Genomic DNA, 26,487 nt, shown 5'->3' with positions numbered 1-26,487 from the left:
TGGTACTAGTCCTATAGTCCTTGCCAAACTGCCCAATAGTTGATAAGTGGACTGGTATGAATTTGCCATTTTTAAGGGTTTTGCTACATGTTACTATTATTAGGACTACTGGACTAAAGATGTTAGTTTCTGTTGCTGTTTTGAAAGACAAGTTAAATGTTCAAATTATTACTTTTATCTCTCAAATTCTTCTTCCTCAAAGAACTTGTCAAAATGCAGCTAAAGTTTGAAGTTCATTCCTGATAGTGCAACATTTTCCTGTACCAAAGTGTTGAACCCTAGAAACATGTCTTATATGAAAGCCCCTGAAACATGGAAAAGGAAAATATAAATACATGAACATGAATTGTATACAGTCAGTTTATAGTTTTACATCACTGTCACATGTGTGGGTCTCGTGGGCGCAGTGACTGGGGCGTTAATAATTTCATACCTTTGCTTAAAGGTATTTGTTGCCAAACAAGACCGTGAAGCATGTTGATTAACACTTCCGTTTTCTAAACCAAACCAGTTTCATTATTCTTTCCCTTTTTATGACAAATACCCAAACAGGTTTCTTGACCTTAGTCACACTGACTCACTGACTGACTCACTGACTCACTCACAGACTCACTCACTGACTCACTCACTGACTGACTCACTCACTCACTCACTCACTCACTCACTCACTCACTCACTCACTCACTCACTGACTGACTGACTGACTGACTGACTGACTGACTGACTGACTGACTGACTGACTGACTGACTGACTGACTGACTGACTGACTGACTCACTCACTCACTCACTCACTCACTCACTCAACCTTGCACAATGGAGCATATTTTTGCAGTCTAAATAATATCAAAGTATATAATGCCCTGCAGACAAACATTTGTAAAACTGTAAGTTTGAAATAATATCTTTGTCAGCTCCCTAAGCCAAGCTTCATTTCAAAGCCTTCATTCAAGCACTGGAAACACAGCCACGATCATATGCCTAGAGATACAGTCAGCTCAGCCAACATCAAATTAAACTGTGTATGTTAGTGGACAATGCCACAAGCATTCAATTGTTGTGTTTATTGTGAACATATACGGCAGTTGCTGGAATGTCTGGCTCCGACCATACGTGCACGATATTTGATAAGATTGGGCCATGTTGGGGTGGGAGGTTTGCTCTCTGTATCGTCAAGGGTTGCCAAGGTCATTTGTTGACTCTTACACTAACACATCTATCAAAGTGTCCACTGACAGGCAAACACATCACAGCTCTGACTTTCTGTGTCCCGACACACTTGAACCGTCAGAACAGAGCAGAACAAGTACTCGGCTTAACAAGAGGTAGTTCGTCCAATCGGGATCAGTGTTGAAGTCCTGTGGAAGCCGAGTAGAACTTGGTTTGATAGGGGCTGGGTATTCTGTGTGTTGTGTAGTTTATGTTTGTCACATTGAGTGGCAACGATAGGGAATTGTCCATGCTCCCTATCGCTGGAATGACATATGGGGAACTAATGTGGTGGACTGTTTCATGGATATTAATGTTGTCAGACAATAGATTCATAAATGGCAGACGATATATGTGATTAGATATGTGGTTTGTGAGAAAATGTTTGACAATTACATTTCAATGGTCAAACATGCATAAAAACACATTTGTGGGATCAAACATTTCATGAATGCAGGTTTTAAAAGTGTCAAACTTTTACTGGTATTGTGAACACATTATTGATACCAGTTCCAATATTATGGCTAAACCTGTGATGTATACCACCAAATGTCAACTGTCAAACCGCCACCATGTCCTTCGGGGATTTCTGTCAAACATTTGACTCTGTTATTTGCTTAAACGTCAACATGTCTTGTAACCATGGACACATGGAAGCATATACCGTGTTGAAACTCACGACCATGGCATGTGATACTGTACTTGAAATAATTAGGTTATAAAACTAACTGGCACATCGATAAACGTCCTGGAAGTCTCCTTCATCCCGTATCCCACTGACAACATCGACACATACGTTGTACCTCATCATCAACATCAGGGAGACATGGAACCGCTAGAGGATGATGACGAATGATGTACAAGGCAATATCTCTACATGCAATAATTCTGGATGGAAAATTGATAATTCAATATTGGATATTGGTGTTAACTTGGATGCCATAGCGTTTTGTTACCATGACGATTCCTCAGACTAAACAGAAGAAAGTGGTCAGGTAATGGATCATTGTCTTATCTGCAGGTTCAAATTTTCAAGATGTTTTTTGTTATTTGACATTTTGTGGGGTGAATCTTCCTCATTTTGGATCTGTAGTTTGAAGTTGTACAAGTGCTGTGGGTTCTGGTCTGTTGGTGCATTGTTTATCATGTTTGGCAATGTTTGTTTACTATTGCTTGGGTTTTTATAGAAGTCGACACTATTATCAATAGTACCATCAAATGATCAAGGTTCATAGTTAATCAAATATCAAAGGTAAAATATTCAGCTGTCATGGACACATGCAAACAAAATTGTTGATTTTGATAATTAACCAAGCACAGAAATGACTACAAATGAAGTAAAACCATGTTCCTAGAATATAAATGGCATGAAACCCTCGCTTCAGCCATGATACTCATGTTCTCGTGCAAAGCTGCACTGATCTTGTGCTTATTTGATAACAAATATTTTTTTCATCCCAAATCCAGTTTGCTATATTTTTGCTCATATTTTCATGAATCCAGTAACTGGGCTTCCGGCATGCTAGATCGCTAGAGTGATCCATTTATGGTGTCAGATTTAGAAGCATGTTCCTTGGGCTTCACCTACACTCAGTTCGATCTCAGTCGTTGTAAGAGGGGTCATGGGTGGCTGTCGGAGCTGTCACATTTTGCTCTCCCTTAGAAATTGTTTGAGTTTGAATCCGAGGTTTGCCTTGATCCTGTTTCTCGGTTTGTCAGAACAATATTCATGAATCACCAAAGTGGTAAACAGCGGAGACATGCATCACTCAGGCTGTCCTCCCGAGTGAAGCTGGCATGTCAGGATATAACTGAAATTCTATTGGCGTGAAAAGCAAAACTCATTTTTGTATTTTTGCATTCATGAATCCAGCGGTGGGGTGTGCACTGCTGTTTTTTGTAGCATATTGAACATTTTTTTACTGTTTTATTTGCATTTAGCTAGCACTTGTATGTTGATGTGTGATCACAAAATGTGTCCCTCCTCCTCCTGAAGAGTGGTAGGATAGCCCAGTAGTTAAGGCATTTGCCGTCAACCTGAATGCTCAGGTTTCGATTTCCAACATGGGTACAATATGTGAAGCCCATTTCTGGTGTACCCCACCCTGATGTTGATGGAATATTGTTAAAAGTGGGGTAAAACCATACTCACTCACTCCTGAAAGCTGTATAATGTAATGTATATGACCACCTAGTGGTGTATGTTGGCTCTAGGCCGACCTCCAAGCTCCTATAGATCTGCACATGAAGCATGGTGTTGACGGACCAGTGAACATGTTCTCCACTGAGGAGGCATTAGCCTGACCATATGAACCAGTCTGTGGTAACTATGGTAACCTGTGTAATTATGGAAGAACCATAAAGCAAATCTGTAGAGCCGTTCACTGTTGTCCAGATGTGTAGTGGACCACATGTTAATAATGGGTGTAAGGTAGCTCCATGCTTAAAGAGATCCCAAATGTCGGGTACACAGCTCTTACAATTATCTACAAGCCCTGTACAATAGTTGGGATTTCTAGTAATCACTGGAGTAAGATTAGACTTTAATAGAAGGGGAGTCAGAATAATTGTGTCTGGGTCAGAAGAGCTGTCACTGATAATATATTTGAATGTAGTTTATATCAGCTGGGATAATTTGGGATATATTCATGATCCTTTAATGCTATTAAGAGAGAGATGTGAGTCTACAGAATTGACTGAGTGTTTGAACCCCTAAACTGCTTGATTTAGTGAATTATTGCTAACAACTCATGGTTTGCCTGTGTCTCACCTCATCAAGCACCTGGGAATATACTCTAATATGTCTTCCTGAGGCAAGGGAGTTAACTGACTGTAAAAGTCCAGTTTCCAAAATTGCCGAACTAGGCTTGAATTTCTGGGCTTGATCGTAGTGCTATAACCAGGGTATTTTGGAAAAAGGGTTTTTAATATTTATTTAAAATGTAGTTTACTAAATTGAGCTTTTGGGTAGAATATGGATGCATATGAGAGAAGTGACCGTACGGGGTGAGGGCATAACCCCCAGGGCATATGATTATTTATTTTGCTTCTCTTGAGTGATAGAGATGGCTTTTCATTAATCTGAGGAAATTGGTAGAATATGGTCTTGAAGTGTAAGGGTCGGAGGGTCCGGATGTGATCAAATATTTCTGCAAGCTATTACTGACTTGAATGTCTAAATAACAAGCTTCATTTGAATCACAATCTTTTCGGCGCCTTCCAATCTGGCAGAGTATTGGGTTTACATCTAGGGTTGTTTAGAGTTGAGGGTATATTCGGTTGACCAATGAGTTAGGAAATTAGCTGAAGGTTTGGTTAAGAAGGGCTTGATAGAAAAACTGATTGGAACGGAAATTGGGGTTCATATGGAGGTGAGCGTTAGGACTCGTTTCACATGACGTCAAATAATATTTAAAATTATCATGAATAGTATTTAGGGAGTTGTCCGAGAGTGGTGCGGGGAGTCGGGAGCGTACAGCTGAACAGAACGGTTCTCTGTAGGTCTTGGGATCCCGAGTCAGAAAAGAAGTAGAGGTAACGTTCATCAGAAAAACCATCAGGCTCTTCAACCATCATCTAGGTATGTGTTGTATTTATATCAGGCAACAACAAGAATATATCTGAGGATATTTATGATTAACTCTATCATAAATAAAAAGGACTTGAGCAAACCATCTGACTTGTGATTCTGAAAGCGAGCTACATCATCCCTAGAACCAAGGAGTAGTTGATAAGTAGAAGTGACCATAGGTAGAAGGGTAAAGTACCCGGAACCTAAGGTTACAGTGCCTGCAGTGACTATTACGAGTTATGTTCCTTCTATGTCCCTCCTATTGGCCAATCAGATTTCACCTCTCGTATTACTTTCATTTGCTTATTATTAAAATGATGGCTCCCAGTCAAGATGATCTGATCGATAATTAAGATCTTTATAATAAAACTGGTCTTATTTCTCGAAGAGCATCAAATCTAAAATCCTGCAATCGACTGAAATCTGCATGGCAGTTTACGAACCAGATTTTGTTATGCGATTTTGATTGCATAGACTCGTTACTCCAGCCAAACTATAACTCCATAATTCCAGTCTAGTTCGTCAAGGGCGGAAACTGGTCTTTTATAGTCAGTTAACTCCCATGCCCCAGGAAGATGACTAATACTGCTGCCTGTTTAAAAGTATAAAAGCAAGGGAGTGGAATGTGAAACAACTTTATTTCTTCACCCAAGACCATCGCCATGTGCTGTCTTTTTGTTGTCTAAAGGTAAGCAGTGAATGCATTAAGAAATAATGCAGGATAAGTATACAAATGTAAAAAATATTTAGATTTTACTACTTTTTAAACATACCTAAAAACAAGAGAAGGCTGTTTCGTGTCACTCATGAATGGCTTATGAATTCTAGCAGTAGCACTCACTAACTTGTCTGATACTGACACAGCATATTATTTGCAACCAAGCACACAGACATTTGAAAACAGACAATACACCAAATCTGAACTTGAATATAATCCTTGTCATTTATTAAATTCCTCTGTCAAGATATAACTTGTTTGGTTGATAAATCTTGAACCCATGTGCTTATGCTGCAATAAAAGGTTTCCAATCTCTTGAGTCATAAAGCCACGGAGCTAGTGGTATTTCATCTCGACAGCCGATATATATGTCCTATGCTTGACATTCAGGTTCAAGTGACGGTCCTTTGTAGCGTGTTATACGGAGTGCTGAAGTGTTCCTGAGCAGACAGGGGTTTATTGCCTTTATGACCAGCCTACACCGTAACACCTCCATAGGGTGCTCTCCTTTAGCATTTTGCAATATTCTGATAATCTTTGGGGTAGCCTAGTGGTTAAAGCGTTGACTCATAGTGCTGAAGACGCTGTTTGATTTCCCACATGGGAACATGTGAGAAGCACATTTCTGGTGTCAACCCCACTATGTTATGGCAAGAATATTGCTATTACTCACTCACTCACTCACTCAACCACTCACTCAACAACTCACTCAACAACTCACTCAACAACTCAACCACTCACTCAACCACTCAACTACTCACTCAACCAACCACTCAACCAACCACTCAACCACTCACTCACTGATCTATGATTGATCCTCAAACAATCAATTGATAGCTCCTCAATCGATCATTCAATTCCAAACTAACCATACCAACAACATTTTTTGTTTGTTCTTGCCATTTCAAACACACAAACATTGTTGACCCTGACAACATCTAAATGTACCAGTTCGTCGGGCAATTGCTTTCTACTTGAAATACGAATGCCAACTTTACAGATCATCTGCCTGGAGAGTAGCTAAGGCAGCCACATTGCTATAGAAGTTTACCATTCTTGAACATAAAGCTGAACTTCTTTTCATCTCTTCTCACTTGAAACAAACAGTGTTAGCCAGAGGTTTTAAATGTTCAAATTTCCTGGCATCGACCTCTCAATAATGTCTGCAAATCTGGAAATGTTTATCTACATTGTAGAGTACAAAACTTATCAATCATTTTCTGAAGCACTCTCTCTATGTGAACTCTCACAGTTGTAAGCCTGTCATAACGTCTCCCTGGAATGCTATGATGTGACCCTGGAATGTAATGTTACCAGATGCAATGGATAATGTCACATACTTCCGAGATAACAGAACTCGCCTGGTTAAAAAGACCCAACTAAATCATACATGTTCTGATGAATATTGATCCAACTTAATATGTCATAAACATGGTATCCATTTCGCCAAGCTGAGATGGCATGTTTTTCAAATTTGGGATGGAGACAAAAAAGATCATCCAAAATATATTTCTATGCAGTGAAAAGTCGGATAGATTTCCACTTTCTGTCAAACGGATTGCAACACACACTACTATTCATTGTACAATTACAAAATTACAAGTGGACTGGGTGCAGAAATGTTCTCATGGTTGAGCCATATCACTGATCACCTGCTGATACAGGTATACAGTGTTAGAAATTGGCATTGGTCCTGTAGTCCTTGCCAAACTGCCTAATAGTTAAGGTATCATAAGGACTAGTAGAAATTTGACCTTTTTAAGGGGTTAGCTATATGTTATCATTATAAGGACTAGTGGACTAAAACTGTTATACCGCTGGTAAATAGTGCAATATGTTTATGTGTGTATGCTTATACAGGTATACTGCCATAAGCTTTTCAAACTATGTATTGCTGTATTTTTTCTGTGTTCCAGTATACTGGGTAAAGAAATATAAGGTTTTCATTATTTTTTGTATTGTTTAACCTAAAATCTTCACAGAAATTAATTCACAAATGAAGTTTCCGTTCAAAACTGACTGACAAAACGGCAGAAACATCGAAAAACAAAAGTGTCAATCACTGTTAAACACTTTAGCTCCCAATATATTGCTAAGCATTGCAATACAGATACCTATATCACAATACAATTATTTTGTGAATACACTGCCCCATAAGCAAGGAGAAATGTTGTCCAGATTTCTGAGTTCGCCTGATATTAAAAAGGTTAATGCTTCCTCTGAACTGAGAGTGGAAATATGCTATATCCTTCCTGTCTTTGTAGTTTCATGGTTTTGTAAACGGTTCAATGAAAGTTTTGTTCAATGAGAACATTATGACGGCCATTTGTAAGTCTACTGGACCAATAATGAGTGATAAAGAATTTCCTTAAAGATAGATATTGACATCACAGGGAGAAAAGGCAGCTATTATTTTCACAAAGATGTTTATGTTTCAAAGTTCAAATTATGTTTGTCAAGTATGCCTGTCATGTATACATGTTACCTACACTGCCTTCACTTGAAATTTCTGTTTTTCAGAATACACAAGTAATATTTAGCACAAGTAGTTCAAATTTAGGTTCCCATATCAGCCTACAGGGGCCTTATATTGTGTTTTAGTTGGTTTATGAGACTGACTGAAAAACAACTGAAATTGGAAAAACAAATAATGTGACTTTTAACAAAATGTTTTTGGGCTAGCCATTTTGTAACAAGATTTTATAACCACTGTTCATAAGAAATTATGAATAATATGTATAAAAATCTATGTTCTAACAAAAAGAAACAATCAATTATCTTCAGTCAAACAAGTCTAAAGGTTTGGGTCCGAATACTGACAACTTTTTTATTTAAGTTTATGAATAATTGAAACAAAGAATTTGCTATTTTCAGATTCACTGATGGAGTGAAAGAGGGGGAGAAGCAGGTTGATCAACAAACAGACACAGGGGAGACTACCCACAAAACATCCAGCCAAGAGGAGACAACTCATGTAGAAACCAAAGAGTGTAGTCAATCAGAAACTGAAAGTGAAAAGCCAAGTTCACCATTCTTGGAACAATTGTTGGAGGTGGACCAAATTGAGAACGGCCATACGGCACCAACTGGGAAAAAGGGAGACAACCCCGCTGAAAGAGGAAAAACTTTTATCACTTGTAGGAACTATCTTAGTGAACAGGGTATAGAACAGACACCTCATAGCCCTCACGAGCAGAAGATATTTACAATACAAGGACCGATTCCACAGAAGCTAACTCGTGTGACAACAAAAAACGTGTTTCAGCCATTAAATGTTGCTAGCAATGAACAGAACAGGACATTAGTGCCATACAGTCCACCAATTGTGCCAAAAGTTAACAAAGGGTACTCACATTCATCTTTGCAACGATCTCACAACATGAGTTACTTTGTAGGCGGAGAGATGAGCATGTTGCCAGGCAACGTGTCTCGACTGTCTGAGAAGGAGGAACTGCAAAGACTCAATGACCGACTCACATCCTACGTGAATCGTGTACGAATGGTTAATGACCAAGGCAACCAAATTGACTCTTCTGCATTCCTCAAATCTGCCAAAATATTAGAAGAAGAAATGAACAATTTGAAAAATATTTACGAACAAGAACTTGATAAACTTCGGTAAGTATCTTGAATGTCACATTGTAACTTTGTTTGTTAATTGATTAATTCGGCACACGGCAATATTTAAGCTATATGACGGCAGCATGTAAATAATCAAGTTTGGATAAGACATTCCAGTGATTGATATTGTGACCAACTATCCAAGAAGACATGCAATCAACCAAGTAACCAAGCCAGAGCACCTGATCTATTAAGTTGCTGTTACGACCTGTTCTAACCTGGAATCACCACTTTGTCACTAGTGAGTGAGTGAGTATTGTTAAACAATAATGCAACCACCCAGTGGCCTGTAATTAGTCGAGTTTGGACCAGGCAAACCAGTGACTGAAAGAATGAGCAATGGTCCATAGCATCGGGACACAATGACACAAAAAGCCGAAAAATTACAAAGCTCTACCTCTGTGACTGTTACTGTGTCTGAGTGGGGTATCCATGTTAAACTCGGCATGGTATCCCAGTCATCTGGCACTATAAAACCACCATAAGTCTGGACTAGTAAAAGCAATCATGCACATGCATGCACATCGCTTATTAATTTAAGTGAAATAATCTTGAATGCGTTTTCTGTGTATCGTTGGCGACATAAAAGTGTATTAATACCTATTATTCTGTAAACATTCTAATTACATTTTCATCTCATTTTTAGAATTAATCCAATGAACTGTATATCTGTCCAGGTGTGTTGGTTAGATTATATGTGTCTTCAGAAAGCAGTAGCATTTGCTGAGTTATTGGGACGACAGTGGAAACTTTCTTGATGTTGGATATAGATCATGGATCAAGCTTATTCATACATAAGCGTTCTATCTAGATTTATGATGTACTTGGGAGTGACTTGAGGGAGACATGAGGGAAGTAAATCGCTTATTTCTGCCGAGGGACGATATACTGATATTATGGCTCTTAAGATATGGCCACTCTGGAGAAGAAATGACGTCACTTGGATTCCAGTGGCATCATTAAACAAGTTTGCACCACTCATGATAATATGAACTCTCATTCCCTCGATGAAGTAACCATTGTATTTGACAAGAAGTATAAAGACCAAGACCATGGTCTTGCTATTTTGATTTTGAAAATAATTTGGTGCTGTACAATAGTCTGATAACAACAAAAAGGACTTTTTGTGAATCAAGGTATAGAATTTTTGATGTATGTGTCCATTCTCTGACAAATAATGTTTATTTCAAGGTGTTGATAGCAGTAATCTGATTATGGTGGCTGAAAATTTTTAATAATTCTTACAAAACTTCTACCTCTATTACATATCTGCCATAAATCCTGTATTTTGGCTTCAATCATACTAACTAAAATTTTCAGATTTTCAACAGACGTCCTCTTCACTGTCAATTACACACAATTAGTTTTCGCCAAATACTCTCGTAACTACCCATGCCATACGTCACAATGATAACTATATATTGTTCAATATCCGTGAGTTAGTGCCATCTGCCATTCAGTTCACACATGAATTTTGCTGAAATTAATATAAATAATGTTGAATGAAATTTTGAAGAAAACGAATAAAATTAATTAAGATAAAGCCAGATGCAACTGTTCATGTATAGGTTACCTCCTTCTTCAAGGTGTCATCGGAAAGCATTGAAGTCCATATCGCCCACAGAGGCAGGGGTACTGGTTAGCGCTAACCAGCTTATACCAAACGAGCAACTATTCATTTTCCGCGATTATGCAAAACTGTGAACCAAGGCTAAATCCTCTCTCGTCCTCATTAGATTGTTACAATCTCTGCACATTGTAAATATGGGGTTGTTACGAAGAAGAACGACCTGCTGAAACAATTAACACAACGCACCCTTGTAGTATAATTCCAGAGAGTGTAGTAACAGGACCAACTTGCATACTTCACTTAAGATTTATTTGACATGCTATTATTGGTTTTACATGCTCACTGTAATGTCTTTCCTCAGGGAAACAAATCAAAACTCTGAATAAACAAGGGGGGGGGGGGGGGTGTGTACCGTGAATTGGTACTTTACTGAGAAAGTGTTATCCCAAATATAACATTTGTTGAATCAAAACTCATTGGCTGTGTGTATAATGCACATGCCCTCTACGCGCCTGTATTTCTGTATTTGTTAGCTAGCTTTTATTCCACGAGCCGGAAACTTATATTATTTCATATCCTTATGAAACAATCTGCAAATATCCTTCTATCTTTGATCCAGGGGGAGCTCTCTGCCAGATCACTGACTAGAGTTACCACCCTTATGCCTTGCTTTTCCTTCCCACATTATTAGCAACACGTGTTTGCAATAAAATACTTTACGTTTCTGTTTCTGCAGGAAGGATATTGAAATGACAAGTCGGGAGAAGAACACACTGCAGATACAGAGCAACAAGCATCAGCAGGCCGCAGCTGAAATACAGGACAGGTGGGTACACAGAGGTAGCCTGGCAGCCCGTGGCAAGCAATAATTTCAAAGGGCTTGTAGAATGTAGGCAGGTATGTGTCTTGTTGTCTGGTTCAATTTCAAAGAAATTTTACCTCCCGAGTGAAATTATACCTGCACTTTTTATTTGGGATTCACCACACACTGTATTTTGTTAAACATGTCACGGCCATGAACAAAACATTGAAATAGATATTTTCAACAGAAACAATACAGGTCCCTATGAAAGAGGTATACAGTCGGGCTGGGACTGGTAACTTTGACACACGGGTCAGGTGGGTCCTGAATAGGACCCAGGTACCCACAGTACTACCCGGACCCATGGTTAGTCACGTGATATATTGTTTAAGGACAAAAACTTATAGCTCAGTGGTTACACCACCAGTCGGTCCAATTAAAATCTAAGATGATTAAAAAATGAAATGAAAAAAATAGAAATATGTAACAGACTTATCTTTTCATACAACAGAACAGCATGAATGTTCCATAATGCCCAACATGGTCAATAATGAAAATACACCCAAAATCAGGACAATTTCAATATGGCTGCCATGGCTCACCATAATTAAAATCATATTGGAACTCGGACCTTTTTAGACACTAGGGTGTGATCCTCTATGCAAAGATTCAGCATCATGGGTTTGACAGGAGATGAGTAGGTAGTACTATATAACGTTTTAACTGACACACTCAGAGGAGGTGGTGCAGATGTGTATGATTTCAACCTTTAGCTTCCAACTACCCCTTGGTTAGAAGCGATATGAATGAAAGTTGAATGAAGATGATATGAAATATCTCCCCAGACTAAGCGTGGAGAGTGACAAGAGTCGGAAGCTTGTGGAAGAGACGACCTTACTTCAGCGACAGGTCTCTGGCCTTGAGGCTCAGCTTCACTCAGCAAAGATGGCTGCCACCATGAAAGGCCCGAACAACTCTGAGCTGCTCCAGCGTAACGTCGAGGGCCTTACTCGAGAGAATGAGACTCTGAAACATCGGTGAGTCATGGGGTACTTTCCATGAAAAGATGCCTAACATAACCACAAGGGCTGTGTATTGGCCACAAATTGTATTGCACTATTTTGCAATATAGGTATCTGTATAGCGATCCGTACCGGTAATGTATATTGGGAACTAATGTGTTTGACAGTGATTGACACTGATTATACATGCAGATTCTTTTGCTATGATGTCAGCAGACTACATAGTGGTCACAGATAGAGGGGAGAAAATAACTTCCGCTTTTCTGACATTTTGTCAATCAATTTCAAAGGGAAACATTATTTGTGAATGAATTTCTGTGTAGAATTTAGGCTAAATGATACAAATAAGAACGAAATTTGTTATATTTTTTTAACTCCAAAGACTCAAGCACAGAAAAAGCATTGCAATACGTATCGTTTGAAAAGCATTTTGAAGTACACCAGTATACCAGTAATAATGTGCAGTCTCAATCACCACCAAAGCAATTTTGTTTATGAAACAATACATCAATGAAATGCGAGACTCCAGGTATCGTATCACAATTTATTACCTACGAGGGTACACACATCGGGGTTCATAAAAATCATATGTGCCCTTGGGTCATATCACGTCACGAGACAACAGTGTATTTTTTCCATCATCTGAACAGCAATGTTGACATCATTTGAACCTTTTTATGACATGAGGTCGGAATGACGTCACACTAGGACTGATGTCATAGCTGAAGATTGTTGACATCATTTAACAAATTGCGGTTCCCTTACTGTTACGACTTGCTGTCCTTATAGGTAAATGCTAAAATTCATCTCTGTATGTAGACATCTTCTTCAGTAATAAAAGGACCATTATATTCATGTTAATGTCATACTATGTGTACAACACTCGTGCCTGAATTCAGGTATTTCGGAAATACCGGAATTTCAACACTCAGGTCGTGAACATAGTATGACATGAACACTCATATACTATCCTCTATATATTTTGATGCACCCAAACCTAAATGAATTGTCACAGTCCATATTAATATATATTTATAGGTATGAGGTGGAACAGGTCGCTCGCCAGGAGGCAGAGGACCGCGTCCAACAGCTGATGAAGAAACTCGAGTTCAACGACCAGGTCAATGCACAACAGGTCCTTGAACTCCGGAACCGAGTGGAGACATCAACAGGAACTATTCTGAGTCTGGAGGCCAAGGTCCGGGAACTGAGCAAGAATGACACCTCCATGGGCGATCTGCTGAAGAGTGTACGAGAAGCCTCGGAAGCGGAGTTCAAGAAATACCAGATGGAGTCTGATGCAGAATATAACAGAAATGTGAGTTTTGTTGCACTGACATTTGGATTATGGAAATTGTCCTTTACCTTTATCAAGATGATGTGAAAATGTGATTCCTGTCATTTTTTTAAATAGTAAATTTTTATAATTACTTGACGCTACATCTACAGGCACTGTGTAGTCAGGTAAGCGTATAAACACTGCATTTAATCAGAAATGCTCATATTATTCAGAAGCTGGATAAATTCCAGATTGGAAAAGGTTTCCTTTATGAAGGGTCTGCCATTGAACCCTGCTTCATACATTAATTATAGTATACAGTCAAACAGCATGCCATTGTGATTTCCACAGAAACATTCACTGATCTCAATGATCATGAGGCTAAACTAGTACCTGTATGTGCAGATTGCAGCTCTGAGGATTCAGTTGGACAACGATGCCGGGACGATCGAGCGTCTTCAGACAGAGATGACCCAGCTGGAGGGGTCAGCAGGGGAGATGAAGGCCAGGGTCAGGTCACTGGAGGGACAGGTCAGTTAACACACACACGATGCTTTTACAGTTCTGTTGGGAAAGGAGACTTAAGAGGATTGGTTGAAAAGGGGCCCCTTGACCCATTCTGTTATATAATAGAGACTTAGGAGTATTTGGTTACCTGGGGCCCTGTATCTGACTCTGTTGTAAAAGGAGACTAAGGACGAGTGGGTAAAATGGGCCCCTGTGACCATTCTGTTGTAAAAGGAGACTTAAGAGGGTGTGGTAAAATGGGGCCATGTATCCCTTTTTGTTGTAAAAGGAGAGTAAAGAGAATTTGGTAAAATAGGGCCATGTATCCCATTTTGTTGTAAAAGGAGACTAAAGAGAATTGGGTAAAATGGGGCCATGTATCTTATTTTATTGTAAAAGGAGACTAAAGAGAATTGGGTAAAATGGGGCCATGTATCTTATTTTATTGTAAAAGGAGACTAAAGAGAATTGGGTATAATGGGGCCTCGTATCCCACTCTTTTGTAAAAGAAGACTAAAGAGGGTTGGATAAAATGGGGCCATGTATCCCATTCTTTGCAAACAGCACACATGTTGCACAGAAGGACACTGTGAGGGGCATAACTGGTTCAGTAAGAATCAAGGGAGGTAATCCATGACACTCAGTGCTCTGCTACAGTTCAAATGGGTGAATTTGTTGGGGGTGTCTCACCTTATTTCCAACAAATAATAGTGTATCTACCTGTTATTAGCTATAGTTATCAACCCAACATATACTATATTTGTACATATATTTAATTCTTAGTTTAGAATTATAGCACATTTCATATCTAAATATTACCTTGAATATTTCAAAACAAAATGCTTAATATCTTCCAAAACATAAGCCAAAGAATTAATTTTCGATTTTCCGATTGAATATATAATCTTCCATTCAAGTTTTCAGTATCTTGAAAATGACTGCATTTTAGAAAGTTAATAATGTGATATTTCTGTCTTCCAGCTGTCAAACATGGAACACCAGAGGAAGTCCCTGGAGGACATGCTGGGAGTAGAACGCAGACGTTCTGCAGACAACATCCGCACCCTGGAGAAGAAGCTACGTGATGTGCAGGAGGTCCTCTTCACCAAGATAAAGGAGGCCACATCCATACGGGAGGCCAAAGTACCGCTCAAGGCCGAGATAGAGTCTCTCAAGCTACTCCTGGAGGAAGAGGAGAAGAGGTGAGCTGTGTAGAGAGAGAATGAATTGGGGAAAGTTTGGGAGGTGCAGGTGAGGAGATGGGCTGAATTCATGAAGGGGAAGGGCAGTTTGGGAGTTGTAGTTAAGGAGATGGGCTGAATTCATGAAGGAAGGGGGAGGTTGGGAGTTGTAGTTAAGGAGATTGGCTGAATACAGGAAGGAAGGGGGAGGTTGGGAGTTGTAGTTAAGGAGATGGGCTGAATGCAGGAAGGGAAGGGGGAGGTTGGGAGTTGTAGTTAAGGAGATGGGCTGAATGCAGGAAGGGAAGGGGGAGGTTGGGAGTTGTAGTTAAGGAGACGGGCTGAATACAGGAAGGGAAGGGGGAGGTTGGGAGTTGTAGTTAAGGAGACGGGCTGAATACAGGAAGGGAAGGGGGAGGTTGGGAGTTGTAGTTAAGGAGATGGGCTGAGTACAGGAAGGGAAGGGGGAGGTTGGGAGTTGTAGTCAAGGAGATGGGCTGAGTACAGGAAGGGAAGGGGGAGGTTGGGAGTTGTAGTTAAGGAGATGGGCTGAGTACAGGAATGAAAGGGGGGTTTGGGAAAGGGGGAGGTGAGGAGATGGGCTGAATGCAGGAAGGGAAGGGGGAGGTTGGGAGTTGTAGTTAAGGAGATGGGCTGAGTACAGGAAGGGAAGGGGGAGGTTGGGAGTTGTAGTTAAGGAGATGGGCTGAGTACAGGAAGGGAAGGGGGAGGTTGGGAGTTGTAGTTAAGGAGATGGGCTGAGTACAGGAATGAAAGGGGGGTTTGGGAAAGGGGGAGGTGAGGAGATGGGCTGAATGCAGGAAGGGAAGGGGGAGGTTGGGAGTTGTAGTTAAGGAGACGGGCTGAATACAGGAAGGGATGGGGGAGGTTGGGAGTTGTAGTTAAGGAGATGGGCTGAGTACAGGAATGAAAGGGGGGTTTGGGAAAGTGTTGGAGGTAAGGAGATGGGCTGAATGCAGGAAGGGAAGGGGGAGGTTGGGAGTTGTAGTTAAGGAGACGGGCTGAATACAGGAAGGGATGGGGGAGGTTGGGAGTTGTAGTTAAGGAGATGGGCTGAGTACAGGAATGAAAGGGGGGTTTGGGAAAGTGTTGGAGGTAAGGAGATGAGATAAAGTATGGAATGGGGCAGAAAGGTTGGTGTGTGAGAAGAAAGATTGGGATGGCAGGAGGGATGATGAGTTGAAGTGGGCCCAAGGTAGAATGAGAGAAAGAGAATGCTTAGGTGGTGCCAGAGATGAACCAGAATCTTCTTCTGAATCTAAATACAACTCAAATATTGGTTTTAATATATTGATCAGTTACTTTATCATAATCCCCGAATTAGCTCCCTTCTATTTATCTGACAGGAATTGTATCTCTTTCACAGACTCCGAGTTCAAGTGAATGTCGGCACAACACAACCGACCTCTGTGCCCGTGACTTTCGAGAGACCTCTACCCCCTACCGCCTACCCCTACTCAGCCTCCCCACCGGCCATGGGGAACTTCAACACGTCCCTTGCTGCTTCGTCTTCCTACATCCCCATCATGCCACCAACCTACCCCGGAGACCCAATCTCCTCCTCTGCCTTACCGGACTACACCATACCCCTGGGGACCACCTCACCGTACGAACCGGACTTCACCACAACCCATATCCCCAACTATCTGGACCCTACTGAGCCCACTATTGAGTTCCCATTGGCCACCTCCAAGTACATGTACGAGACGTCGCCCAGTGTGAACCGGTTGCAGGTGGAGCCATCACCTCCTGAAACACCTCGTGGCCCAGTCACCTCACACAAATATCAGAGGGCAAAGTCGGCTCCAGGTAGGATCTCCAGTTAGGCTGTATAATTTTTTGACTGACCATAAAAAAAAACTGGAATTAGAAAAGAAATAAAAGCAGGAGGAACATTTATCCAGTCTGTTAATTTACTTGCTTCAACTAACACCTCTCACCCTCAACTGAACCCTTGTGCTCTCAGCTAAATCCTTGCACCCTGAACCAAGCCCCTCTCACTGTCAGCTAACCCTCTCATCGTCAACTATCACTCTCACGCTCAGCTCATCCTCTCACCATCATCAGCTAGACCCTTCTCACACTCAGCTAACCCTCTCACTGTCAGCTAACCCTCTCACTGTCAGCTAACCCTCTCACCGTAAACTAACCCTCTCACACTCAGCTCATCCTCTCACCATCGTCAGCTAGACCCTTCTCACCCTCAGCTAACCCTCTCACCGTCAACTAACCCTCTCACACTCAGCTCATCCTCCCACCATCATCAGCTAGACCCTTCTCACCCTCAGCTAACCCGCTCACCCTCAACTAAACCCTTTTCACCCCCCGCTTTCCTTCTGACCCCCAGCTTTCCTTCTGACCCTCAGGTAACCCTCTCTCACCTCAGCTCAATCCTACTCACCCTCAGTTAACCCTCACACCCTCAGTTAACACTTCTCACCCTAAACTAAGCCCCTCTCACCTTAACCCTTCTCACCCTCATCTAACCCTCTCTCACCTCAGTTTCAGGACCAAGGAGTCACAACCTACCCCTGGTTCCCACCTCCCTGGGGCAGGGCAAGGACTACTTTGATGAGATGTTCCAGGACCTACAGAGGGACACTCTCTACAGCTCCCTCCGCCCCAAGAGCAGCCCCCTCGAGCGTCCTCCCAGCTCCACCTACCACGACTACACCGTTGCAACATCCAGGTGAGTCTTCATCTCAGTTTCAGCCAAAAAGGCATTTTATTTTTATTTATTTGACCTACAACCCCCAAACTAAAATTTCAGAATGTGGAAGATATTTTTTAGTCCAGTCTCTTTTTGTTCAAGCTGAGTCTGATACGTACCTACAGTAGAACACGGATATAACGAACATGGATAGAGTGAAGAAACGAATACAACAAACTGTCACAAAACCCTGATTTATCTCCTCTATATCATCATATAAAATGTCCATATATAACAAACTTTCTACAGTAAACTAGCTTATATAGCAAGCTGATATGTGATCCCGAAAGCTCAAATACCACTTATTACTGACATGTATAGCGAACTGAGAAATCTCATTCAAGTGTCAAGTGTCACTGACAGTTGACTATAAGCAATCAGCGGCGAATTGTGGTGAATCAATATGATCAGCAGTGACAATTCAACCATATTACCTGTAATTGGACTAATCTTATCTGTAAAACAAACATTAAACATATAAATTTCATGAGATTGTGTCAAAGTGTCAGTTCATTTGCACATGCTATCATGGTGGACAATAGTGAGAGGAAAGCTGTCAGTCTAGATACGAAGTTGAGAATTACAAATGCTGTTGATGCCATAAAAGTTAAAAAAGACACTGCAGTGGAATTTGACATTCCAAAATTAACATTGAAAACTATCCTTAAGCTCTTGAAACACTTACGATTTTCCTGAATACGCAAAAGTAAACTGAGAAAAAAATCATTTGATATTTGGCTGATCTCATCGAGGCAGTTTCATGAATGCAGTCAGCAAAACGAGGCCAGAGCAAAATCACCGACTACACATGTGTATGTAAATCCTGAAATACTAAAGGCATATTTGATGAACAATGTTCTAAAAATGTTATAAAAATAATGTTATTAATTGAATGTCATGAAGTGATCACTGCTAATACAAGTCAGTGCTGCAATTTTTTGTGTTTTGTTTTATCCATGTTGACAGACATTTCAGAGCGAGAATGTATATAATGAACAACATATATAATGAACTGATGTCTCCGTTTGTAATTTCGTTATATCCATGTTCTGCTGTATATAATTTCAGAATTGAAAAAGGTTTTAAACTAGGTCAGTATTTGAATGGAAGTAAACCTTTGACATATAGCAAAATGATAAAAAAATAGCAGATATGTTTGGTGTTTTTATTCAACCTAGTACTTTATTTAAGTCATTTGGTTTCCAGATCCCTGAAGCGACACTTTGCAAATTTAGAATACACTTAAAGCCATCATGAGTTGTTGTTTTTTATCCTGATGGGTGTTAACTAATTTAAACAATGTTGAAAACTTCAAAGTAGGTTTTTATTAGACGCCTAGCTGCCAACTGTCCCAAGTGCTTCGTATGTGTTACGAATTTATAGGAAATAGGAAACTATGATTTCTTCCTGAATTCATACAAATATTGTGGCAATGTGTGAAAAATATTTTTAGGACTAAATTTTCATAGGCGTAAGTGATGATCATTATTTAGCCTGGCAATAGTAATAGTGTTTCATTTGTCCTCTCTGTTATTAGAAGTTGTTGTAGTCGAAATAGAAACTAAGTGATATAATTATAGACTGAGTTTCATAATCACATGGCTGTACTGTTATGTAGATGATACCATGCTGTAATAAAATACTAATTTGGGAAAGTTGGCAGCTACGAAGAAGGGAAGTAACCCAGTGACTGTCAGTACAAGACATTCATCAGTTTAGTGTTAGTAGTGTCAGCTGATAGTACTACGAGGAGAGTTGACTCTGACACTACTAAGAGAACACATTTAATATGATTATTATGTGTTTTGTAAGCAGAGGAATAAATAAAAGCCTAATATTGATATGAAACACACTTCTATAATAATGGTCAGTCTTTGCAAATGACCTACTATTTCTACCCCTAGCCCCCACCACACCATCGTAGTCAGCCAATACACCTACAGGTAAGATACAAGGGTTCAGTGTGCACATGTGTGATGGCATCCCTTGGTGAAGCTTATGGTGTCCTTGGTTGCGCTTATGGTGTCCTTAGTGGAGCTTATGGTGTCCTTAGAGGAGCTTATGGTGTCCTTGGTGGAGCTTAGTGTGTCCCTAGTGGAGCTTATGGTGTCCTTGGTGGCGCTTATGGTGTCCCTAGTGGAGCTTATGATGTCCTTGGTGAAGCTTATGGTTTCCTTAGAGGAGCTTTTGGTGCCCTTGGTGGTGCTTATGGTGTCCTTGGTGAAACTTATGGTGTCCTTGGTGAAGCTTATGGTGTCCTTAGTGGAGCTTAGGGTGTCCTTGGTGGTGCTTATTGTGTCCTTAGTGGAGCTTATGGTGTCCTTGGTGAAGCTAATGGTGTCCCTAGTTGGAGCTAACGGTGTCCATGGTGAAGCCTAGGGTGTCCTTGGTCAAGCTTATGGTGTCTTTAGCAAAGCTTAGGGTGTCCTTGGTGAATCTTACTGTATCCTTGATGAAGCTTATGGTGTCCTTGGTGAAACTTATAGTGTCCCTAGGTGGAGCTTATGATGTCCTTGGTGAAGCTTATGGTGTCTTTGGTGAAGCTTAGGGTGTCCTTGGTAAAGCTTACGGTGTCCTTGGTGAAGCTTATGATGTCCTTGGTGAAGCTTATTGTGTCTTTGGTAAAGCTTATGGTGTCCTTGGTAATGCTTAGGGTGTCCTTGGTGAATCTTACGGCATCCTTGGTGAAGCTTATGGTGTCCTTGGTGAAACTTATAGTGTCCCTAGGTGGAGCTAAGGGTGTCCTTGGTGAAGCTTATTGTGGTCCGTGGTGAAGCTAAGATGAAGGTCATGTAGCTCATGGCTGTGTCCAGAGACAGGGTTGAGAAGTAGTGCTGGGAATTGGTGGGGTTGAATGTTTATGAGCCATTCTTTCCCGACCACTGACCACATTGATTATGACTGGTTACAAATAGTTTGGATATTTTCCTGATATTACTGGGTGGTGGACTAGTGGGTAAAGTGTTTGCTTGTCTTGAGACATACCTAGGTTCAATCAATGCAATGATTTTAAAGCATTGTCTACTGCATGCGAAACATAAGCTACATTGTGCATGAACTGTCATTGAAGTGTTTTAGAGTTACCTCCCTTCCTGTGCACCAACACACCTGCAATTCACCCACCCTGTATTCCTATGTAACCCCTCACACCGGTAAATCTGGAACGGTAAGTGCACTCCAGTAGGGATGCTAGGGCTTGTCCTCGTCACTGAATGGTGTGTGCGTGCGTGCGTGCGTGGCGTGCGTGCGTTGCCGTGCCGTGCCGTGCCGTGCCGTGCCGTGCCGTGCCGTGCCGTGCCGTGCCGTGCCGTGCGTGCGTGCGTACGTACGTGGCCACACTGTAATTCACAACCATTGATTCAAAGTTATGATAATATCAATACAGCGTAAAATTCACAGCAAAAGAATGTGATTTTTGTTTGCATATGATATCTCATTATTTTACTTTAATGAAAAGTAGTAAATTACTTTACTCCATGTAGTGCTTGATAGAAATCCAAAGACATGGAGATATATACATGTATCAATGATACACTCACACTGTGATCCCAGTCTGAGCGCGGTGATGGGGAGGTAGGACACTAGTGTGTCACCTCACTCCACACACTTGCTGCATGAACACTTTCTTTCCGCTTTACACCATGCTGGTGTCACGTGACAAGTTCCTCAACCTTATCAGGATGCACATGAGTTCCTTATCAGGATGCACATGAGTTTCTTATCAGGATGCACATGAGTTCCTTATCAGGATGCACATGAGTTTCTTATCAGGATGCACATGAGTTCCTTATCAGGATGCACATGAGTTCCTTACCAGTAATTGTTATGATGAGCATCGATCTATGCAATTGGGATACAATGACATGCATCAACCAAGTCAGCAAGCCTGACCACCGAATCCCGTTTGTCGCCTCTTATGACAAGCATAGTTGACTTTTACGGGAAGCATGGGTTGCTGAAGACCTCGTCTACCCCAGGTCTACAGGTCTACCCTGTGATGTCCAAGCAGTGCATGGTTTCAAAAACAAAATGGAACGGTTACAGTCAAAATCTGACAATATCTTGAAGCATCCCCAGTTACATGGTATGTGTCTTCCTTAGGGCAGGGACAGATCAAAAAGGTTGTGAGTAGCTTAGTGTAAGCTCAAGGTCACAGTGAAGGTATGTTTGCCATTTTGACAAAAATGCCTTTTTCTTCAGATTTAAGATAAATCTTCTTCATGTAGTGAAAATCTTCTTCATTTAGTGATTGAATATTTTGAATACGTTTGTATGACAAGTGCAGCGTTAGAAATTGGCACTAGTCCTGTTGTCCTTGCCAAACTGCCCAATAGTTAAGGTATCATAAGGACTAGTAGAAATTTGCCCTTTTTAAGGGTTTTGCTATATCGTATATGTTATCATTATAAGGACTAGTGGATCAAACCTGTTAGTTTCTACCGCTGCAAGTGATGACAATTTTATGATATCAGTGGACCGTCACTGTGACCTACTTTAAATGTGCACCATATGCGATGTTTTCATTGTTGAATTGAATTCCACCTAGGGACATCGTATATGGTTTTATGAATATGCTGGATAGCCTTAGGAATGTTCTTGAAATACTTGTCCCTTATTTTTTTAAATCAAATTCATTCTTAAGGTAACTCACTTAGATAATAAACCTACCGCGAAAGTTTGAAATTGAAGGTAGTCTATTGACCTGTAGCACTCAGCAATATTCCAGCTATATGACACAGTCTGTAAATAATTGAGTCTGGACCAGACACTCCAGTGATTGACATCATGAGCATCATACCATGCAACTGAGATATAATAACATACAATCAACCACATCACCGAGCCTGATGCCTCCTACGACAAGCATGAGTTATATATTCTTACCTGGAATCTCCTGGGACAGATTTGACTCAATGTCATTACAGAAAAAATGCCTTTTGCTTCCTCTTTATGTTGGATAGAGGCCAAGTACTTTATTCTGGTATGAGGGAGCTTGTAGTATGTAGGTATTACACCAAATATGGTAATGGTCTAATGCTGAAATGTGTGATGGTATGTAATGATTTCTGGGGACTAGAAATTCTGAAGGGATCCTACTTCTGTTTTGCAAGTACATGCAAACACTTTTCTATTTTTTATCACTTTTCACATGTTAGGTCACTTATCTGTAAATAAAAGAATTAATGTTTGACGAACCGGAATCAGTCTGAAAGATCACCAGTTTATCAGTTTTGACATTCCTTACTGCTGTATTCAGTCTACTAGCTACAAGACTGGCGGCCATTGATCTTGTGTCAGGTTACCATTATCAAGCCAGCATGAGGTCACTGACAGTATTTTGGTGTCATTTCGTGCAGAAGGTATTCAGTCTTATCTTGTGTCATTTCAAGTATCAGACATATTGATTTACATTGTGAGGTTGAAAAAAACAAAATAACTATGACCTTATGAGTATCCTCATACCCTTCCCACAATGCAACCTTGTGGTGGTGTCGTATCATAGTTCCTGTTCAGAATTTCAACATGGTTATTATCCAAAACACTGTCCAAGGATCGATTTCGCTATATCCAAGCTGCATCAGTGCAGGTGAAACATTGCTAGTGCAGGCAACTTGTATTGCCCGGCTGCACCCAGTGCAGGTCACATTTTCCACCACAAGTAAATGGCAACTGTGTGAGTTTTATTTCATAATAGCGGAAAACTGAATTCTTTTAGAACTGGCTGCAAATCTTTTAGAATCCAGGTAACAAGAGTTTATGAAAATAGTGAAAATCACAGGTCTGAATGCAGTGAACTCACAGAACTAATTCTTCATAATAACCACAAGAACAGTCACTCTTCAGGTTACAATCACAACAAACAGACACTTTGAAACTTTTGTTTAAGGTTGTTCACTTGGTATCAAGATGTTAAAAGCCATATACAGATTTCCTCAAAATAACATACATTTTCAAGTTTATTTTCTTTTTGAATTTATTTGATCTTCAAAATAACTTAAAATACAGTGTTTCAATTTTTTTATAAAAGGTGCAGCCGATATTTTGGTGGTGCAACCTGATTAATTCACTTGGTTGCACCTGTTGCAGTTGGTATATATGTCCGTGGTAAAACAGAATGAAATTGTACCCTGCTGTCATGCATGTACGGTTTTGTTTGTTGTATGAAGTTCTTAAACTTTTATTTGCAGGAAAATAATAAATATTTATCTTCCATTGCCATGGAAATAGGCTGTCATGGAGATTCCTGGTAAGAATAGTTCCCTAGCAACTTATGATGGTAAAAGGAGGCAACTTATTGGATTAGATGGTCAGGTTCAGTGACATGGTTGGTTGTGTGTCATTGTTCCTTGACAGAGGGTTGCTCACAATAACACACAATCTCTGGATAGTCTGGTCCAGATTATGTACAGGTCGGTGTCATAGGGCTGGAAAATTGCTAAGTGTGGCGTGACACAAAGAACAAAAACAATGTAAATGGGAATAAGGTCTTCCAGGTACTTTGACCACATGTATTAGACTTATCAATGGCCGGATAAGCATGACATCAAAGTTTCTGCTCTGATTTAATGATATTATTTTGAAGACCACACGGTTAATCATCTTCTAAGATATTGTTCTGTGGTTGGTGTCAGTAGTAGGAAGTCAAAAGATGCTGATTGGTGTGTTTCTTGAGTAGAAAGTCAAAGGGTTCTTTAATTATGTCCCTTCCCACATACATGTTCATCTTTTACTGAGGATTTTTATACCACTGGAAATTTGTGAGCATGGCAAGAAAAAGACAGCTGCTGTTTCTTTTGTATTTATGAATATTTGCGAAAAATTGGGTTTGCTCATCTGTAAATCAAGAAATAGAAGAAAAAATAATTAAGAATATTTGCCAGGGATTTGCCTGGAATAATCCAAGAACATTGTACGTGATATGATTGATTAGATAGCTGACAATGGTCTGATACAGATTTCTCTATCTAGTGCTATCAAATATATATTGATCATACGGCTGTCAGTCATGTACGGTCTTCAATAGAACACACAAGTCTCTTTTTAAAGCAAGGCTCCTTGAGTGACAGCCTGGCCCCACCATTATGCAACTTTAAAATGGTGGCAATCATGCAGCCATATAGAGGCTGTCAGACCTGGCCCGGCAGGAAAGGTTGTGTGTAGGGCGATCGCTCCCTCCATGAGTAACACAATATGTCACAGAGCAGTATCACAGAGGAAGGTTAAAAGTCACAAACCTCTGCCTTTCAGACACAGTGTTGTAGCGCTAATCCCCTTATCAATGTTAGTGGTGGTACACTGCACAATAGCAGATCATTTGAATATAAATTAGCAGTAGCACCCGGCAGAGCTTGAGAGGGCTTAGCGGTTACCTGTACATAGAAACCAGCTCCTGTAGTTAGTGGCCACAGTTAGAGGCGGCAGGCTGATAAAACACTTCATCATTTCACAGTAGTTTATTACCAGACAGTCAACATGGTATTGGAAGGAGACTTAGGAATTCTGACATTCCATTGTGCTTGTTTCAAGGAGTAACTATGGAAGGGAAACAGTGTATGGTTGTAGGAGTGGAAGAGGACAGGTTGGAGAGTCTTAGTTGTGGATGTTGGGAACAGTTTGACATTTAACAGTGCTGCTCAGTCCTAGAGTTAGTCCTGTGCTTGTGTTAGAGGATTTAGTCTGGAAATCCATCGTTCCATGCATTTCCTTGGTGTTTTCCTAAAGCACAATAGTCATTGGATGTTTAGGTTGATTTTATGTGTAACTGAAAACGTTGGAAGTTGTATCACTGCTAAACTCTAAGTTAATATTTGGAAATTGTCCTGACGAATACTGGAATACTTGCGCATCACACCCTAAACCACAGGATATTTGTGAACTCTCACATTGGCCTTTACCAGTGTCTTATTCCTATTTCATATGATGTGTATGTGATTTGATAAAGAAAAACCTTTCACTAAATTTGTAATAGGATTGAAGTTGTCGTACTTTTTAGTGGGTAACATTGGGACAAGTTATATTTGATGATCAGAGTTATCTCCCTCTCATGCTCCTTTGAAGATCATTTGGGATATTTATGAAAATATTCTGGCATCCATACTGAAAGGAGTACATTCAGATCTTTGGTCGTGGATGCTGACAGGATTACAGGCTACGTCCTCATCGCCAACATCATTGTGACTTATAAGTAGTGACCTTTGATAGTAGTGTCTGTTCCCACTGTGTTGTGGTGGGTGCTCTACACCAGTATTCCTGACTGTAACACCATGGCTTGTGCCCG

The 26,487-nt window shown here is 40.4% G+C and overlaps 1 protein-coding gene across 2 annotated transcripts in view; it reads left to right on the top strand.

The window, feature by feature from the left end:
* LOC139462428 (lamin-B2-like) overlaps window positions 1-26,487 on the top strand; it is a 47,537-nt gene that overhangs the window by 2,217 nt on the left and 18,833 nt on the right. For both annotated transcript variants that reach the window (XM_071244136.1, XM_071244137.1), the window contains exons 2-9: window positions 8,371-9,114; window positions 11,424-11,513; window positions 12,335-12,526; window positions 13,550-13,829; window positions 14,196-14,321; window positions 15,279-15,499; window positions 16,866-17,308; window positions 18,002-18,188. In XM_071244136.1, the coding sequence (XP_071100237.1) occupies window positions 8,371-9,114; window positions 11,424-11,513; window positions 12,335-12,526; window positions 13,550-13,829; window positions 14,196-14,321; window positions 15,279-15,499; window positions 16,866-17,308; window positions 18,002-18,188 (2,283 nt within the window). The remainder of the gene's footprint in view (window positions 1-8,370; window positions 9,115-11,423; window positions 11,514-12,334; window positions 12,527-13,549; window positions 13,830-14,195; window positions 14,322-15,278; window positions 15,500-16,865; window positions 17,309-18,001; window positions 18,189-26,487) is intronic.

The sequence above is a fragment of the Haliotis cracherodii genome, unplaced genomic scaffold, assembly GCF_022045235.1.
Source record: "Haliotis cracherodii isolate W230 unplaced genomic scaffold, xgHalCrac1.p SCAF_15, whole genome shotgun sequence".
NCBI classification, from domain to species: Eukaryota; Metazoa; Mollusca; class Gastropoda; order Lepetellida; family Haliotidae; genus Haliotis; species Haliotis cracherodii.
Note: the sequence above shows the minus strand (reverse complement) of the source record. Positions and strands in the feature narration are given on the sequence as shown.